This window comes from Colias eurytheme, chromosome 2, assembly GCF_061535395.1.
Source record: "Colias eurytheme isolate Ceu_HAF_F1 chromosome 2, ilColEury1 Martin Lab GWU primary, whole genome shotgun sequence".
Lineage (NCBI taxonomy): Eukaryota > Metazoa > Arthropoda > Insecta > Lepidoptera > Pieridae > Colias > Colias eurytheme.
Window position 1 is genome coordinate 8,519,143 of NC_142981.1, and position 19,904 is coordinate 8,539,046.

A 19,904-nucleotide genomic window follows, 5' to 3' on the forward strand; every position below is an offset into this window, starting at 1 on the left:
ATTGAGTAACAGACAGACAGACAGAGTTACTTTCGCATTTATAATATTAGTATGGATTCTGTAATTCTGTGACCACTAACTAATAATTATTTTTGATGTGAAACATCTTAGATTAGTAGAGTACACGTAGAGTATCATTAACATGTTACATATTCATTAATCATTATCATATTATAAGGATTTGCTAAAATTAAGTTATTAGCCATATTTTATTAAACATATAAGAAGAACTAATAAATACATTGAGTTACTATGTAGGTATTAATAAATAATGGGATAGATTAAAAATGTAACGTGATATTCGATATGGGCGTATTCAGAAAGAAAGCTTGAAACTTATAAGCGCTTATAAGCGCTTATCGGCGCTTATAAGCGCTGGTAACCCGCGCAGGAAAATATATGAACATGCGCTTATAAGCGCTGATCGGCGCCGACAAGTTCCAACAAGTTTCAACAAACTTGTCGGCGCCGATCAGCGCTTATAAGCGCATGTTCATATATTTTCCTGCACGGGTTAGCAGCGCTTATAAGCGCCGATAAGCGCTAAAAAACTAACCTTTATTAGGGCGGCCATACATGGGCAGCTTGAGCAGTTAACGGCTGAGCGACGTACGGTGACTGCTCGAGCGGTAGGTCGTTGATTCCTCGAGCTATCGCTACCAACCGCTTGATGGCTAGAAGCGGTCACGACTGTTCGAGCAGTCATGTGCACGGCAGTGAATGAATGTTCCCCGTGCGGTCGCGACTTCAAGCAGTCGGTCTATACAGCTTGAAGCAGACCATGTACCGTGTACACAGACATCGTGTACGACCGCTATTAGTGGTGCAAAAAATTGCTGAATGCACACAGACGAATAAGGTAGACGGTACTGAATTCACTCTGACTACTGTAATGCCTGGCGTTCACTACACGCACCGCGAGCGGTGCCCAGATCCATGGACACAGTCAACAACCAATGAACTCGCAAAGCGTTGTGTAAGCTTTTCACTTTGCAGCATATCTCGAGTGGCCCTGCTAGGTTTTATAGGGTCTATGAAAATAGATGTTAAAGGGATCATACAAAATATCGTCACATTATGTGTGGAGTACGAATAATGATTTATTTATTTTACGCTAGGGCATCTCGATTCTTCAAAAACTTGATTAAAATAAAATTAATCCTTCGCTCGCAAGTATTGTGGTAATTTTTCAATAAAACAGGGATTATTTGAAACATTTTATTTACAATTTTACAGTATAATTTACCAGCAGTATGGTACAACAATGCTGTCCTTGCATCAAGGCACAATTTGCTGTTTATTCTTGTACACAATAATTTTAAGACATCAATAAAACCTCAAATGCCATATTATATTACTAGAAGTGTTACAAACATTTCAATTTATTATATTAAATTAGTCAGAAACGGAAATATCATTAAGGAACACTAAGAATATACGACTAGAATCGGAATGTTACCTATGATGTTCTCTACTAAGGTGCTTATGGATTCTCATAAAGAATATCCCCACTATTGACACGTAAGTATATTATATTTAATAGACATTAGTATTATACAAACAATTTGCTCTAATTTTCATCTTCTCCGTTTGAGATATCGATTGTTTCATTCCTGTTACATTAATTAAAAATATCACGACGCCACATGATGTGTACAAGTTTATAAAAGATCCTTATATTAAAATATCTTTGTCATCGCTTGTACAATACATACTACACGTGTGTAATTTTTTTATTTAATTTAAAAATCGGTTGATTTCTTTATATTCCTATCCGTAAACCCGTTTATTGTCTGTCGTTACCGATTTACTGCCTTCAAGGTAATTTTTTTTATCTACAAGGCTACTTGCATATTTCGCAAATAAAACGAGTAGCCAACATAAATAGATGAAATAAAACATACACCACAATTAAAATATTAAATTGTATTATGTAACCCGACACGCAAACAAGTTTGCCACATTAAAATAAACCCACTTAAAAATAAAAGCACTCCTATCTAGAGCGTGTACATCACAGATGAATTTAACAATTTTCCACGCGGGTCTTTTATACTTCTGAGCTACGCAAAACAAACAAAAATACTTCCTAAACACGTTTGACCATTTACAACAGCTCAAACACCACTGCACACGGCGGTGACCATAGATCCGGACAACTAAAGACGACAATAAATTTTCTAATATAGCTAAACCGCGTCCCTTGGGGCTAAGTGAAAATGCATAAATTTGGATATTTATTATAATTGAAAGTAAAGCCGTCGCCTAGAGCTTGGTCCGTCCGCTGCAGATGTCGCTGAAGAGCTGCGAGGTGACGGGCACGAACTGCGCGCCGCTGCGGAAGTACAGCGGGTCCTTGATCACGTCCGGGTCGAAACCCTCCTTCTGGTACTGCAGCTTCTTTAGCTTGAACGTGCCTGCAATGGGAGATCATACATTGGTTTCAAATATTTCAAACTAGGGTTCCGTCCGCGGCTATCAAAGCAATCAAAGAAAAACCCGCATAGTCCCCGTTTCCGTGGGATTTCCGGGATTACATCATTTTCCCGGGATAAAAAGTAGCCTATGTCCTTTCTCGGGTATCAAAATATCTCCATACCAAATTTCTTGAAAATTGGTTCAGTAGTTTAGGCGTGATTGAGTAACAGACAGACAGACAGAGTTACTTTCGCATTTATAATATTAGTAGGTGTGGATGCAGCCAAAGAATGGGTGAACGTGTGTCATATTTATTTTGTGTTTGAGACTTATTCAAAAACTCTAACAAAACTGTTTCAATACTTAGTGAAACTTGTAATAATTCTAACATTTCGATTACTAATTAAAGTACTAGACTCCTAGAGTATCATTTGCATATGAACACGCATGCACATTTCCATGTGTGCGTGCGTGCGCGTATACAAGTGCACATGTGTGAGTGTATACATGTGTACGTGTGCGTGTAAACGTGTGCAGCTTCAAATCTACATACTAGTGATCTCGATATCGTCCTTGATGCGCAGGAAGAGCGGTCGTGCGTACGAGGGCAGCGACGTGTCGAGGTGGTGCGCGAGCGCGGACAGGTCCAGCGAGCGCTGCGGGTCCGCGATCGCCGCCATACCCGCACGGCCCTCTGTTTGCGGGATCTGCGCGCCAAAATTCATATAATTATAATAATACTTCTTAAGCATTTATATGTAAATGCTTGTGTGAAGCGATTTATTGATAAAGAATGTCTTTGAACTTATTAATTAGCCTAATAAAATAAATATTATCGTAAAAGATAGAAGGAATAAGTTTCTATTCCTTTATTGTGTTTATTGATGTTACCCTTTAGTTAGACTTTTAAAAAAGACTGATGCGAAGCAAAACTGGGTATGTACATTTTAAAATGAACGTAAAGAACACGTTCTATCGTTACATTACGTTACGTGACTATTGACTGTACCATGCGCAAACTGAAGAAGTTGGGGTCGCAGTTCGGTAAACTTTTGGCGAACTACTAAACAAAAATTATATGAGACACACAGTATAGAGTTAAAAACCTGACTGACCGGTTGGCTTGGTTGGCAGTGGCCCTACCTTCCAAGCCAGAGGTCGTGGGTTCGATTCCCACCCGGGGCAAATATTTGTGTGATGAACATAGATGTTTGCTCTGTGTCTGGGTGTTAATTATCTATATAAGTATTTATTTAAAATTATACATGTATGTTTATCAGCCATCTGGTTATCATAACACAAGCGAAAGCTTAGTATGGGATCAGATCGTGCCGTGTGTGAAAATTGTCCTGAAATGTCCTGAATTGTATTTATTTATTTAAAAAGGCAGGCAACATACCGAGACGCCGTACACGACGCAATCCCGCCTATCGAGCGCGGGCGCGAGCGCGTCCTCCACCTCCGCGGTGGCGACGTTCTCCCCCTTCCACTTGTACGTGTCGCCGGTGCGGTCGCGGAAGTACAGGTAGCCCAGCTCGTCCGCTACTAGGATGTCGCCGCTCACGAACGCCGCGTCGCCCTTGCGGAACACGTCGCACTCCACCTTGCGCTTGCTGTCGCTCTGCAACACGTACCAACACTTATAAACCGCGTTATCAAAGAAAAAGACGTGTTGCACTCCGAGAGTGCCGGCAGAAGTGAAAACTTGATTATTAACGTTGAGCATGTTTGATATCCATCCGTCTTACGCTTTTTCGATCAGGTCACGTGTCCTGACGCGAGTTTAAGATTTTATACCCAACGCCGCTACAGAAGTTTTCACTTCAAAAAGACGTGTGGCACTCAGGGACTGCCGCGGTTAAGCTATTGCATAGCATGCCTTCAAGCCACACCTCCGTGTCCGTCGGAGTGGGGAGCGTGAGGTTTTTTCGTTACGGAATTTCTCGATTCGGTCCCCGCGCTCAAGGCCCGCGATAGAAGCTATGCAATAGCTTAAAAACCCGCATAGTTCCCGTTTCTGTGGGATTTTCGGGATAAAAAGTAGCCTATGTGTTATTCTGGGTCTTCAGTTTAACCTTTATACCAAATTTTCATTGTAATCGGTTCTGTAGTTTTTACGTGAAAGAATAACAAACATGCATCCATCCTCACAAACTTTCTAGAATCTAGATCAATAGAATAAAGAAAATTTGCGGAACATTTTAGTAAGTATTCATAAGTATTAGCCTTTATGTAATAGGAATGAAGTAAAGTTATTTTTGCTACGTGATCTATAAATATTGCTAAATAGCAAAGATAGTTCTAACAACATAGGTATCTATAGAGCACTTATTATATCGTATTATTTATAGAAATAAATCATACTAACCTTGTCCACGTAACCGTGGTACGCCCTCGCAGCATTATTCTGCGATATCAGACCGATGAACATTCCCGGCTCATCTGAAATACAATAATTTTATTATTATAAGTAAAATCATCAGTTTTTAATAGTAACTAGAACACACACAATAAGAGAAAAGTCTTTATGGTAATTTGTATCAATAATCAATCAATCTAAAAGATATTAATTCGTACCAATAAGGTTGAATTTATTTTGGTGTATATTAACCGCCTAGCTAGCCGATAATTTTGATCCTGTGTTGTGAATATACATTAAATAAAGCCTATTGAAGCCTTGCCTGTAATAAGCTTGTTTATTATTTACTAGCTTTCCGCCTGCGGCTTCGCTCGCGTTTTCAAAAAAAAAACCCGCATAGTTCCCGTTCCCGTGGGATTTCCGGGATAAAACCTAGCCTATGTCACTCAGAAATGATGTAGCTTTCCAACAGTGAAAGAATTTTTCAAATCTGCCAAGTAGTTTCGGAGCCTATTCAATTCATACAAACAAACAAACAAAAAATCAAACCTTTCCTCTTTATAATATTAGTATAGAAGTATAGATTAACGTTTTCTTTTGACATTTTTTGAGGACAATTTTAAGTTCGTTTTTGTAAAGTATCTAGTTGTTTGTAATTATCGAAGTAAGTATATAATTTAACAAATTAACACATTAATCTGGAACACTTCTGTATATTAATCAGCTGACAATCAAATCAGTTGACATCGGCTTTGTAACGTAATTAAATATTCTGTTTCGTGCTCGCTACGATCATGGTTTATTCATTGCACATTCTATTGAGTTACGTCAAACGTAAACTATATAATATTTATGTATCTATCCACCATGATAGCGTAGATTCCTAATACATAATCATTGAGATACACATACGAAGTAATATTATCTCAATGTACTGTATAATTGAGTATTTTTAAAACCAATATATTGAAAATAGGATTCGTGGATTACATTGTTTGAAAAAACATTGCGTGAGAGTGTTAAATTATATCTAAGTGCGTTGTAATTATGCTACAGAACTTCAATTATAATTGAATACTTAGTAATAATACAGTAATTAGAAGTAGGTATAATGGATTAATGCTATTTATATGATTTTAAAGCAAAATTTAAAAACGCATTGAGTGTCTTAAACGCAATCACTTCAAAAAAATCCCCACTTCTTGAATAGAATAAAGAATTAATTTTCAACTATTTCTATAAGTTCTTTTACAAAACGTCCTGTTTTACCTTGACAGTATTTAAAAAAATATTATACTTTACCCTTAACAAAACAATAAGAGATCGAATATGAAATATTCTAATACAAAAAAAGGCGTGTGTGCAGAGCATACGTTTCAGAAGTGAAACTTCTTTGGCAAGATTCAAAGATACCAAAATCGTCGCCTCACTCCATGACGTGACGCCATTGCCATGAGACGACCTTGAAATTTTACTCTCAATGCGCCTTAAGAATAAAACGAGCCTAAGTTTCACGTCTAAAAGTCATATAACATATCCATACAAATAAATTATATCTAGGCATGGAGGTATTATTATAGAGAGGACACCACGAACAAAATCTGTGCGACAAGCGCGGCGGCCGCGGCGGGGGGCGGCTTGTGAGTCATACAATTTGTAGATATTCTGCCTATTATTACTTATAAATTAAAACCAATCAATGTAACAAAAAAAAAATGGTTTGAGGCGATTGACTCCAACTCGTGTTACAAAAAATGTAGTAGCGATGGCCTCTCTATAATAATACCTCAATGTATCTAGTATGTATCACTCACTCGGCTGACAGCGCACACAGAAGCCGTCGGGCCCGCGCACCACGTTGCCGAGCTCGTCGACGCGCACCAGCGCTATCGGGTGTAAGCTCGTCGGCACCAGCTTGGGTATGAACCCTACAGCGCCCACCGTGTTGTCCACGTTTACTGAAAGAGCAGTTACATTGTTATAAGTTTTACTATATAGGGAAAGATGTAGGTGTAAAATTCACAATAGGTACCAAAATACTAAATATAGCTGTTATTAACTTATTAAAGTGAAAACTTCTTTAGCGGCGTTGGGTATAAAATCTTAAACTCGCGTAAGGACACGTGGCCTGATCGAAAAAGCGTAAGACGAATTTTTTTTAGCCCTTATATTCCATGCGTAAGACGGATACCATTCCAAAATATCAAACATGCTGAACGTTAATAATCAAGTTTTCACTTCTGCCGGCACTCCCGGAGTGCAACCCGTCTTTTTTTATAATTTTATATCTATGAGATGCCCTATTTCCTAAAAGAAATTTCATTTGAATGTTATTATTCATATGAGTGGCATGTGGAACATGGGTCCAGGACAATTCGAGAATCTGGTTTTAAACGTACTCAATCTAACTGTATAATACTTATGTATGTAGGTTAACAGATGTTATTTGCAACTGCCCTATAAAGTGGAACAGAATTTACTTTATGAAAAAAAAAATTTAGTACCTACTTACGGTTTAAAATGGTAGGTACTAAATAAATATAAAAGTTCTGTTACTGTTAAACTATTGAAATTACCTATAAAGCCATAAACTAGCACGGATAATAAAACTGGCTTTTATTTCCCTGGATTTATTCACTGTCAAAGTGATTGATTACGAATAAACGTTTATCCAATTATAAATTGGATTTTAATATAATTGGCTTATAATAAAATTCAGAATCAATATACATTTTGGAGCAGTTAGTCACCGCTTTGTATTTCATTAGGGTATACATATCATAATATATTTGTATACATTTGATATTGCACCGGACGTGGCAATGACCTCAATCGGGAAACGCTTTCCGTCACTCCCAGCCGACGCAACCTAATATTTAAACAGTTTTAATATGAATTGTATCCGAATTTCAACTAAAGATGCTCTTTTCATGCATGTACATGTTATTTTGTGGTCTATGATTGTATCTATGGCCTACATTTCTGGTCCTTTCTAACGATGAGCACTATCCTGATGCTGAAAAGTCTAATCTTCAACATCTTTCATCTTCTAATCCTCGAATAAGAGGATATAAAAATTCCTTATGCTGTATTCGTATATTTTCAACAATTGCCCCTTAAAGGTCAGTGCCATAAAAATACATATAGCGACAATAAAATCAGCACACGTCACTTAGAGCGGATAATATAGAACAATACAAAGTATGTACTTCTATTATCTATAACCGATAAGCGGGCATAGTATTTGCAAACGGTATAACTACGCATTTATAATACATTCAGTCTACTTACTTATATTTGCGTTGCCTTCGGTTGCTCCATATATTTCGTTTATCTGCGGTACTTTGAACCTGTTGTAAATACAAAGACAAACATCGTTAAGCAAACAAGCTCGCATAGATACATGTTTCTCTATGTTAACATATTTTTTGTACCTTGTTATGGAAATAATATAACGATCACGATTTACTCGTGAGTATAAGGAAATGATATATTCGAGACTGCCTTTACGAGCATGTAATTACGGACATCCTTTACGAGCTCTTTTTTATGGAAAGCTTACAAGGGCGTAGCCAGGATTTTGTACAGGGGGGGGCAGGTTGAGAAAATCATAGAGAAACTGAATTTATGTTTTCATACATTAGGTATAAAGGTGAAAGTTTGTGAGTGTGTGTGGACGGATGCATGTTTGTTACCTCTTTCAAGCAAAAGCTACTGAACACATTACGATGAAATTTGGTATGTAGGTAGCTGAAGACTCAGAATAACACATACATAGATAGGGGTAGGGTAGGTGTAGGGTAGGTTTAGTTTAGTTAGGGTAGGTGTAAGATTGATTACTGGGCAGGACGACGCGACGTCCGCCGGGTCAGCAAGTGTAACAATAAAAAAACGAATTTTAACCAGAAACAGAATAGTTTTAATTACTTAAACAGTAACTTGCGTGGTTGTTCAAAAAACTATTTAAAACTTTTTCAATAACTTCGCCTTTCTTTCCTTCTACCATTTTCCTATGTACGCTTAACATACATAGGCCGTTCAGACGATTTTCTGACATTGTAGACCGCAACCACGTTTTTACTCGCCGTAAGGTGGAAAAAGACCGTTCTATATTGGCCGTGGTGCATGGTTGCGCCAGTAAAATAAGTATGGCCCTCTTTGTGGCGGGGAAGAAAGTATTTGCCTCTTTAACCGTGTCGGTAAAATCCATTTTCTCTAACTCTTCATTTGGAATCCCCTTGTCTTTCCACAATTTATACCACAATTCTGCTTCAGGCTCGATAGCGAGCTCGTAAAAATTGGTGAATGCTTTGCAATTCTCTTGGAAATCACTGAGGGTCATTGATAACATTGTGTTTGGGTGCAATGACATTAGGCTGAAGGCTGGCAGATGCTCATTCGAAAAGCGTTGATCGAGTGCGGAAATTAAGGAATCTAAATAGGGTATTATAATGGATCTTTTGAGAGAGGTGAAATAAAATTCGCTCAGTTCGCCAGCCCGCCCGCCTGCTAGGGGGGGGCAGCTGCCCCCCCCTGCCTCCCCCTCGCTACGCCCATGAAAGCTTATGGATATAATCACGTACTAAAACCATACATAAGATATAATAACGACAAATTTTGGAAAACAAAGTTGTTAACGATCAGGAAGTTTTCTTATTTTTCTGTTTTATTGTTATGGGTACCTAGGTAGGTACCTACAGCAGCGAGCCATTGGTGTTATATTACAAAAAAATATTGCAATATATGTATCTAAAAGATCACTTTAAATACATAACGTTTTTATATCAAGCATAATATTATACTAATAATAAAAATTGTTTTATGAGTCACCAATCTTTTGAGTTTTTATTTTATAAAGTTTCTTTGCTCAAAATTGGCATTATCGACCTTGGTATTAAAATTTATCGCACATTTACCTATATAACTATTTATTTTGTGTGAAACGTGATCTGTGGTGTTTGCTGAACTTGTCTAAAGGTTAAATAAATATACTGAATATAAAGTGCAAATCAACAAATTTGGTTTTGAATGTAAGTATATATTTTATTCGCACGTCACATATACGTATATATGTAATATCATGACTGTGAATGCTAAAATTAACTTTAAATAGGTACAATCATCAAAGGGAATAGAAAGTCTTACGGGGATAATTCAGAAGGGATTTTCTACGCATTAACTGAAATAAAGACTTTAAATACTAGGTTAGTAGATATTAGATAGGTATATTATATTCAGTGCTGCATCTGAAAATATTAAGAAATTTTTAACCAAAAAAAAACGTGTTCTATTGAATCCGGATAGTGGTCTATAAGAGTCCATGGACTGCGAAATTTCCTAGCATAACAAGTGACCATCTTAAAAGGTTTTCACTAGACTTTGTGTTTTTATTACTGTCAATAGGGAAGCGCTTGACCACAATCTGTTGATAATAAAGTTTATAAACAACTAGCTTACCGCCAGCGACTTCGCCCGCTTTGTCTAAAACTTAATAAATTATATATATACTAAAACCTTCCTCTTGAATTACTCTATCTATTAAAAAAAAACGCATCAAAAGCCGTTGCGTAGTTTTAAACATTTAAGCATACAAGGTGACATAGCGACTTTGTTTTATACTATGTAGTGGATATAACGTAAGCTCACCTATCCACAATCTGCTGCCAGATAGCGGGGCGCATCCCGTTGCCGACCATGATGCGCACGCGGTGCCGCGAGTCCGTCGGCTTGGCCGGCTGCGCGAGCAGGTAGCGGCACATCTCGCCGATGTATTGCGCGACCTGTAGGGTTTATGTGTTAATATTTGGAGAAAATAAAATTAACTGTTTTTATATGAGTGTCTGTCCTTCACTAACAGTTTCCAGATAATTTTGAACTGCAATGCAGTATTCAAATAAGAATTATACTTGAAAATAACATTAGAGCTATTGCTTATTTGTAGGTAAACAGGTGCAACAACGCTATTTTTGAAGTGAAATTTCTTTAGGCACGTTGAGAGTAAAATTTTAAGGTTGCGTCATGGCAATACCATCGCGTCATAAAGTAAGGCGACGATTTCGGTATCTTCGAATCTTGCCAAAGAAGTTTCACTTCTGACAAGTGTGCTCGGCACATATTATGCTCCTTTTTTATACATTTATTTCTATTCGTGCAATTACCACTACAAAATTTATGTGCTAACATTTGTGAACTTTCATCATGTTTAACTTTCTCAATTGAGATCACAGTTCACACGTTTTGGATACCCCACTGTTTGCGAATACCCGCTGTTTGATAAACCAGCTAATGGGATCTTTGAATTGGAACACGATCCAATTAACTCAGTCGCCTGTTGGATATTAACACCACGTGTTTTGCGTCATAAACATTTATTATAATAGTTATAGTTACTAACGTAATGAGACGGTATAATTACAATATAATTATCATTTCTATTAGTTTTTTTTAATAAAACAATTTATTTTCTCATTAAAAGCGAAATTTACTTTCATTCCTTATCTATACCAGCTTTTTATAAAGTTCCGGAACTTAATTTTAATGTACGATAAGACATACAATTATATTTTTTGCTGTATAACAATTATACTGGTTAGTTAACTATGTAACTGTTTTTTGCAAAAATAAAATATTTCCTACGTGACTATTTGGAAAAATCCATTGTGATCTAATGGCAGGTCAGGGTCAGGCCATTATTTAAGGTCAAGAAATACCACCGTACACTCTATCATCTTGAATGCAATCCAGATAGAATTGAGTTAGTTCTCAATGTGGTACAGCGACTTCGGATTATAAGCGTTGCACGCTAGTAAAATATTTAACTTGCAAAAATCGTATATTGGAGCCTAGCAGACGGACAGTCGATAACAGGGTTTACACTATAAGGACTCTTCTCCATTCTCAAGCTAACTCACCGTGCACTCATATTTGATGCAATCCAGCCAGTAATTAGTGGCAGAGAACTTGGTCCGCAGTACAGACGGTATGCCATCCACGATAGCTGCGGAAGTGCCAACCAGCCCGCCCGCGAGATGGTACAGCGGCAGAGGGTTATACATTCTGTCGCCCGAGCGCAGCCCCAACATGTGATACGTGGCTACTGCCACAAGTAGGTATCTGGAAATATGGCTCTGGTCAATTTCGAATCAAATTGGTGGAAAATCCGATAATGCAATTCCAATATTTTAATCTGTACTAGAGTGTCTTCTTAAGAGATAGGACAGTTTAAGAAAAAATTATCGAAATGTTTTTGAAAGCATGGAAACTAACTTTGAATTCTTCATCACAGCGGCTTTTGGCATACCCGTAGTGCCAGAGGTGTAGATGTAAAGCAGAGTATCGTTGTACTCTGGTTTCTCAGTCACAATTGGATATTCTTTGGACTGTTTCTCCATTTCCTTAACGAGATCAATTGCTCGAGGACCACACTCGCCGTAGAGTTGGAACTGTTTTATACCAGGAGGAAGTTGGTCCTCAATCTCCGAAATGGCTAAAACAATAAAATGTAATACTATAACATGTTTTTACAATTTTGTGTACATTAAGTTAACAGGTATGTTTTCGGTGCTCTGTAAAATTTCATGTAGGTGAAATTAATATGTCATACTTTACCTCCAGCTAAAGAATCAGAGTAGATAATGGCTTTTGCATTAGCCACTTGAATGCAATGCAGCAGTGGTTTATGCCGCAGGTTGCTATTGATGAGAGCTGAGATGACACCGAGTTTGGCCATGCCCAACCACATGTAGACATACTCAGCACAGTTCGGCATAAATATACATATGACGTCACCGCGCTTTAATCCTAGGTGTTCCTGTATGACCCTCGCCACTTGGTTCGAGTTCTCCGCCAACTGTCAACAAATTTCCGATATTCGATCAGACAGCACTGGTAAGGGTTCGATTCATTACAATAAACTCGGATTAAAACATACTTTAGTAATGTATATTATTGTAGGATATTTTATATCCGTTAATTGTGGTACATCCTGCAATCTGCACCCACGTTTTATTGAAGAACGAGATGATAAAGCAAAATAGTGGTGATTAGTGTTACAATGTGAGACATCTCCTTGGAAACGGCATATTGTAAAAATGCAGTCCAGCTGATTGCGATTACGCATGCTAGACTAGAGTTTCTGTGATGCGCTTTGTTTAAGGAGGTCATTTATTTTATAAGTCGTACGACACAAACATTAAGAAATTATACCTCTTTGTAAGTCCAAGTTCGATCTCCAACGACAAAGAAGCATGGTGCATCTGGGTGCTCCTTGGCTCTCTTTGTGAACAATTCGGCGACCGTGGTGTTGTTGCGGGCCCATCGCCGCGTACGGATCATAGCATTTGCGAACCGCCATAGAAATCTGTAAGGAATAATATGTTAATTTTTTTCTCGATCCTTCCTTATTATGATTTAGGTACATAAAGAGATTATTTATTATTCGATCCTTGGACTACTCCAAAATGTTATTACCTATTTGATAAGGGACTCAAAAAGGAATCCGGGATTGATTTTTCGTACGGAAGACTTAAAATTTATAACTTTGTTTCATAGTTATGTATGCGGTAATGCGATCAATGATATTGACCTCAAATAACCATAAAAATTTAATACATATATGATTGTCTCATATGTTACATGATTTAAATTTTAATTTGAAAATAAACTTCTTATTAATTAATTCTCTCATATAAAAAACATAAAGTCCGATAAGATCACCATCTCATTAGTTGTATTTAAAAAGTGAAGATTCATAAGTCATCATTTCTTTTTCACATTCTAGCGTCTTCTTGTTTCCATATCAAAATAATTTTAGTAGGTAACCTAAGTAGGTACTTCATGGATACTTTACATAGGAACATATAGGTGTGCCTACAATTAATTCTCATGAACATTGCGAACACACCGTTGCTCTGCAGTGTATCTCACGTTAAATATTTACACGTGAAATATGTCACATGCGTTCCGTTCCTTCGTTTATTATATGCGCAATTTCGCGTTTAAGTAAAGGATAACAGAGTTCAATTTTGTATATCAACTAGGGACAAGTCCATATTCATTATCAATCGATATCAAACACGCGCCCTATCTCATGCTATTATATTTTGAAATTCATGGTAAAGGCTTTTATAATGTGTTCTAGATTTCTAGTCTTATTATTTTTTATTATTGCTCTAACTACCTATGTTAATACAAAATATCACTGAGCTTTTAACGAAGACTGAATGTCGATTTAAAAACAACTTTTTTCCTAAAAAAGGACAGAGGCCAGAAGGAACGACAAAGCTAAGCAACAAAGGGAGATAGATCTCTGTGAAAAATTGATATTAAATCTTATGTGCACCATGTTTCATATTTACTAGACCAAACTTTAGAAAGGTAATATTTATATAGGTAGTCTTTATAAATAAGCGGTTTATAGGTACTTTAAAATGTAGTATGTTCCATTATTACAATTTACAATTCCAGTAGTTTGTACAAGCATTGTTTCAAATTCAGTCTTTTGTGAAAATCAGCGTAACAAGACGTTAATGTACTGAGTGACGGGTTGGTTGAGTAAAGTTCACACCGAAAATAACTCGGCTGCCGGGTGCGTAAACACAAGATCTGATACTGTTCAACATCACATATTTGCACAAAGAAAACTATGTTAATAACGTACAATTGGGGAAGGAGGTAAATGAACAAAAGGCTTAAATATTATGCATTATTCAAAACAATAATTCAAGTGGATCTAGTAATACCTACACTTTGCGATCAAGTCTGTGATTGAAAGATTGAGTTCGTTTTTATTATTATACAAACAAAACAACATCTTAAATTGTTGATCATCGTTCATAAACAAAAATAATTAGCCAAATGTAAACAGCTATAATTATGTAGTTACTAGTTAACATGATGTTCATTTTTATAACATTTACGACCTTCATAAATAGATATAAATAGCTGGGAACGCAAGGTCCCGTTTACATTGATGAGATATAGGATAGGCACGCGAAATGCAATCGATTAATTATTACTTATTACAAATATACACATACTACACACCACCTACACACATATTCCAAAGTAAGAAATCTATAATCATTCAACATAAAATTAAACAATTTAATCCCGCACTTGATAGGTTCTGAGGACGTTAAAAATCTCCAAAGTTTACAATTAAAAAAAACCTGTGCTAATCTCACAATTCGGACGAATAGAATGTACCTAAGACCCCTCAATCTATACCCATGAAGCCTTATATGTACTACAGTCTACAGACATAAATAGAAAAAAGATCCTCCTTCTGGCCAATGTACCTACGAGTATAAGCTATGTAAATATAATTCGTTCAAGGTGAGCCTCCCCCTGCATTAAAGATTATCAAATCCCCAATTATTTTTCCCAAGATAAATTGGTATCTTTCATTCCTATCTTTCCTTCACAAAAATATGGGTTATTTTTTTTTTAGTTTATTGTTGCGTATAGACTATAGATAGTAAGGTACCTATGTCTTCTTTTAAATATTTGCTTATTGAACGTTCACTGATAGTACAAATTACAAAATGTTGGTCATTCACATTAGAATTGATCTTTGATTTAGTCAACAGCACGGAGTAGTTAATCCATATATAAATAAACGCTATTTACATAATATGTACCCTAATTACAACTACCTACTTCACTATAAACACACTAATTTAAATTGAATCATGTAGTTCTTAAGCAATGCATGAATAAATCTTCACAACAATGCCTACCTTGAAGTTCATTTGTAATTCTTTTTTTCGTTCGTGTCTCAGTACTTTGGTACCTGTCCGCTCGAGCTTACCTGCTCTACCCTAATTATTGCCGTACTATTTAAACAATTCTAGGTTAAAATGCAGTATTCAGGTAAATAAAAATGTTTTTACCTGTATCCTGCGTACGTTTTGTTTTCTACTTATTGATCCATAATTATATTCATAGACCATTATAATAGGTCTCTAGCCTACATCTCTTGGGTTGAAGTTCTCTTGAACTTGACCTACCCTAACATGCATCTCATAACAAATGGCATATTCACGTGTTATAGTCTATTATGAGCAGTGACTAAGAACTAACAGTTAAGTAGCATTCTATACATCCAAAATGTCAGTATATACGTGATTCAGGTTACTTAGTATTCCGCCCGTGTTTCATCGTAATAGAAAGGAAATGAATTCCTATAGTAGCGGAATTTGATTTAAAACCGACATTGTTAAGATTTGATGAAATCCTCAATTGGCCATAACCAAATATTTAACTGTTATAACTTTTATTTATTACGCAATAACGCGTCGGAACACTTTAATAAAAATCAACCCCTGACCTAGAAAGTAAGTTTCGATTGCTACCCCTAACGCTGGAATATTGCCCACTTATATACTGCATTGTATACGTATTACGTGTCCATTTGCCGTAAAGCGCTTGCTGATTGCTTATTGCTGTAATCTATCAAGTATTTGCAATGAAAATAATTAGTAAATATTGTATTATTTACACCAAGCCTATTGACGAATACAAGATAAGTATTTCACATGAAGGAAAATAAAATTTACAAACAGGAAAACCTACGATATAATTGATACAAATACAACCGAGCCAAACAATACGTACCCGGTACCTACCCAACAATTAACAAATTCAAATGTTGAAGACTTATTTAAACTTAAAGATATAATATTATTTGAATTAAATACGCCCAAGTCTACTATTTACATTTAACACGAACCAAGTTTTCTTTTTCGATAAATATAAGTAAATGGGTGTAGGTGGTGTAGATACTATATTATAATGATTAAAGTTTTGAAAGTAATAATACTTGTATCTGCATTATTATCATTATTATGTGAGTCCATAAGAGGACCAAGTACACATAGCCTGTTCATATGTATGCCCAGTTGTATGTACGATGATTGCGCAGTCATAAATATTCAGAATAAAACGAACAACAAAGAGCTCATAAAGTAATTAAAATTTCAATATTTTGTACACCAAGGCTAATACAGATAAGTAAGTATAGTCCAGGAGGAATCGGCGCATGAGTACCGAAAACTATTCCACCTCAATTTTTTTACGTGATCCTCTTCAAATTGCCCTACTGATGATATAAATGCATGTTGCCATGGGGCAACCCGGTGCCATATTGTTTAAACCGAAATTGTTTAAACAATTGCAAGGAATTGTTATTTTTCAACCGGACAAATTTTTTTTATATTTTTTATCGAAATACCAATAAAAAAGGTCCAATTACTTTTCACGATAAAGTTAATATTTTCAAAGATATGAATTTTTTAAGGTTTGAAAAATCTCAAATTTGGGTACTTTCGACCCATGAAAAATATATTTAAAAAAAAAATAATATATAAGTAATATTTTTTTTTCAATTCTCTATACAATAGTTAATAATATTGTTAATAGAGATTTAAGAAAATTTCATTGTTTATATCTGTTTTTTAATTGTTAACTTCGCGCGCTCACAAGTACGCGCCGCTTACCTTTAAGTATCGCCGTCTCTCTCTTACTCATGCGCTGCATCGGCCTCTCTGTGTCTTGAATCATTATTTATCATTTATCTTAAAAACTATCAACTTTATCAAGATTTCTAAAGAGAGCAATCTTATTAATAATTAAATTGTCTACAATTTGTTTCTTATATATTTTTTTCTGAAATCAATTTTTTTAAAGTTATTTAAGCATAAATTGAAACATGTAATTAAAATTACTTTTTTGTCAGTTTATATTACTTTTTTGTTATTGAAACAGCAAGTAAGGTAAAAGACCCAGTTATTGACACTGGCCTAGTTGTTTGACACTCGCAATTTGATTTTAATTAAAAGAATGAAATGTTCTCAAAAAACCAAAGATCTTAAAATTTTTAATTCAAAAATTATATTTATTAATTTATTAGAATTGATTTGTTTTTTTTTTTAACTAAAATAAAATTTAAAGTGTCAATAACTAGGTCTTTTACCTTATTAATTACATTGAATAACTTCTTCAAACGAAAGTTATAGATGGAGAAGTATGAAATAATAAAACAAGATTTAAAAATAAGTATTTATTTATTATCAATATTATTTTTATATATTATATTCTTACAGTCTTCTGAATCACAACCACATAGAAGTATGCAACTTATATTATTTTTTTTACAATAACAAGCTTTGGTTTTACAGGCTTTCTTACAATTACACGGTTTTTTAAGATTAGTTGGGAATGGTAAAAAACAAATATAATAAAGGTAAAAAACAGATATAAACAATGAAATTTTCTTAAATCTCTATTAACAATATTATTAACTATTGTATAGAGAATTGAAAAAAAAATATTACTTATATATTATTTTTTTTTTAAATATATTTTTCATGGGTCGAAAGTACCCAAATTTGAGATTTTTCAAACCTTAAAAAATTCATATCTTTGAAAATATTAACTTTATCGTGAAAAGTAATTGGACCTTTTTTATTGGTATTTCGATAAAAAATATAAAAAAAATTTGTCCGGTTGAAAAATAACAATTCCTTGCAATTGTTTAAACAATTTCGGTTTAAACAATATGGCACCGGGTTGCCCCATGGCAACATGCATTTATATCATCAGTAGGGCAATTTGAAGAGGATCACGTAAAAAAATTGAGGTGGAATAGTTTTCGGTACTCATGCGCCGATTCCTCCTGGACTAGTATGAGATATTATCGTTTAGTTGAACGTAAACCTAGTTTAATTAGGTAATTTATTTTATACCTAGAACGGGAGGGTTTTGGTCACTTTTCGAATTTTTATCTGAGATAAGAATAGGTACTACTTGAAACTGATTTACGAGCGTCCAAATTAGCAAGTCATATTTTAGAGAATCTTGCTGCATAGTGCATACCTACATGATTTTTTATTTATTTTTAAGTCATAACGTAGACTACAGTAAAACTTTTCATGAAGGTAATATATGTATAAGTGCAAACTATACATTAGGTACTCAGAAGTGATATACCTACGTAATCACTTTAACACAACGAGATTTTTAAAATAAATTACATAATACTTTACTTTACTTCGTGATAGAAGACTTTATTTAAATTATTTGGTCCTTATGAAAATTTCTGAATAAATTTAAATCCAGTTTAACATGTTTGGTTTGATAGTAGTCAGTAAGTACGGTCTACTACCGTTTATTTAATACAATAAGTTCCAAGTTGGAATTAGTAGGTAGGTATCTTTTAATCTAAAGACGTACATAGGGTATTATAGCAGTATTTTTACTTTAAAGTTGTACTTATTAATACCTATTTCCTTCGCCAAAACCTTGCAAAACTTGTTCTTAGCATTAACAGGTCGTCATCTTATAATTAGATTATACATAAAATACTACTTCGTCACGAATTAGACGATTACATTTTAACGATTTTCCGAACGCAGGTGGGCACAGTGGATCTAGTTGGTCTAATGTTTTGACATTTACACACAGGTAAAATTACGATCAACTAAACCGTGTCGAACCGGGCTCTATGTGACGAATGGCAATTGGATTTTAAGATAGCTTAAATTAAAGTGTACTCACTTGAGATCCCTCGGTAATGTTTTCACAATCACATAAATCCTCTTCCTATATCTGTAGATGCAAGGTGCGACGGCGAGCAGGGCAAATATCGCCGCCTTGGAGAGCGTGCTCAACACGGCGGCCATCGCGGCAGCGAGTGCCATGAGGGCGACGAGAGCTGCCAGCAGAGCGTCCATGCTGGCGACAAGCCCAGTGGGACGCACGACGAACTAACTTCGCACTGAGATCCAAACAATACGAGTAACGCGGACTACGCGCGCCGAGCGTGTCTGCCGGCCGCGAATGTTTTTTCTAAATGCGCCAAGGACCGAACGCGACAACGCGTCAATGGCTGGCTTCCCCTCGGCGCCAGATGCACATGCGCGAACAGCTGATCCCCGAAGGGATCGCTTGATCTACAAAAAAAAACCGTTCCTATGTCATGTAAAAATGTAAAATGTTTTAAAAAAATTGCGCCAGTGTATTTTAGATTTGACTGAATGCCATTTGTTTTTATCTTTTGAGTTTTAAAATCTTTTTCTTTAGGTAGTTGTACAAAAAGGTTCTATTGTGCGTTTCAATCTTAATTACA

General features: G+C 35.6%; 1 protein-coding gene across 1 annotated transcript; it reads right to left on the reverse strand.

Annotated features, from left to right (window-relative positions):
• Window positions 1-1,204: 1,204 nt before the first annotated feature.
• On the reverse strand, window positions 1,205-19,543 carry LOC149910548 (long-chain fatty acid transport protein 4-like). The gene is made up of 12 exons (XM_090114930.1): window positions 19,334-19,543; window positions 12,983-13,136; window positions 12,386-12,626; window positions 12,044-12,263; window positions 11,689-11,890; window positions 10,424-10,557; window positions 8,069-8,127; window positions 6,592-6,735; window positions 4,787-4,860; window positions 3,818-4,039; window positions 2,972-3,125; window positions 1,205-2,417 (listed from the first exon to the last, which is right to left on the reverse strand). Exons 1-12 carry the CDS (start codon window positions 19,507-19,509, stop codon window positions 2,266-2,268), a joined length of 1,932 nt encoding a protein of 643 aa, XP_089971056.1. The 5' UTR covers window positions 19,510-19,543; the 3' UTR covers window positions 1,205-2,265.
• Between the last annotated feature and the right edge of the window lie 361 nt (window positions 19,544-19,904).

Coding starts and splice junctions, on each gene's coding strand:
- LOC149910548 (XM_090114930.1), bottom strand. CDS start 19,509: ATGGACGCTCTGCTGGCAGCTCTCGTCGCCCTCATGGCACTCGCTGCC. Junction 10,558..11,688: donor GCATCAAATATGAGTGCACG/GTGAGTTAGCTT, acceptor TAAACCCTACAG/GTCGCGCAATACATCGGCGA. Junction 4,861..6,591: donor CTGTGTGCGCTGTCAGCCGA/GTGAGTGATACA, acceptor ATTGTATTTCAG/ATGAGCCGGGAATGTTCATC.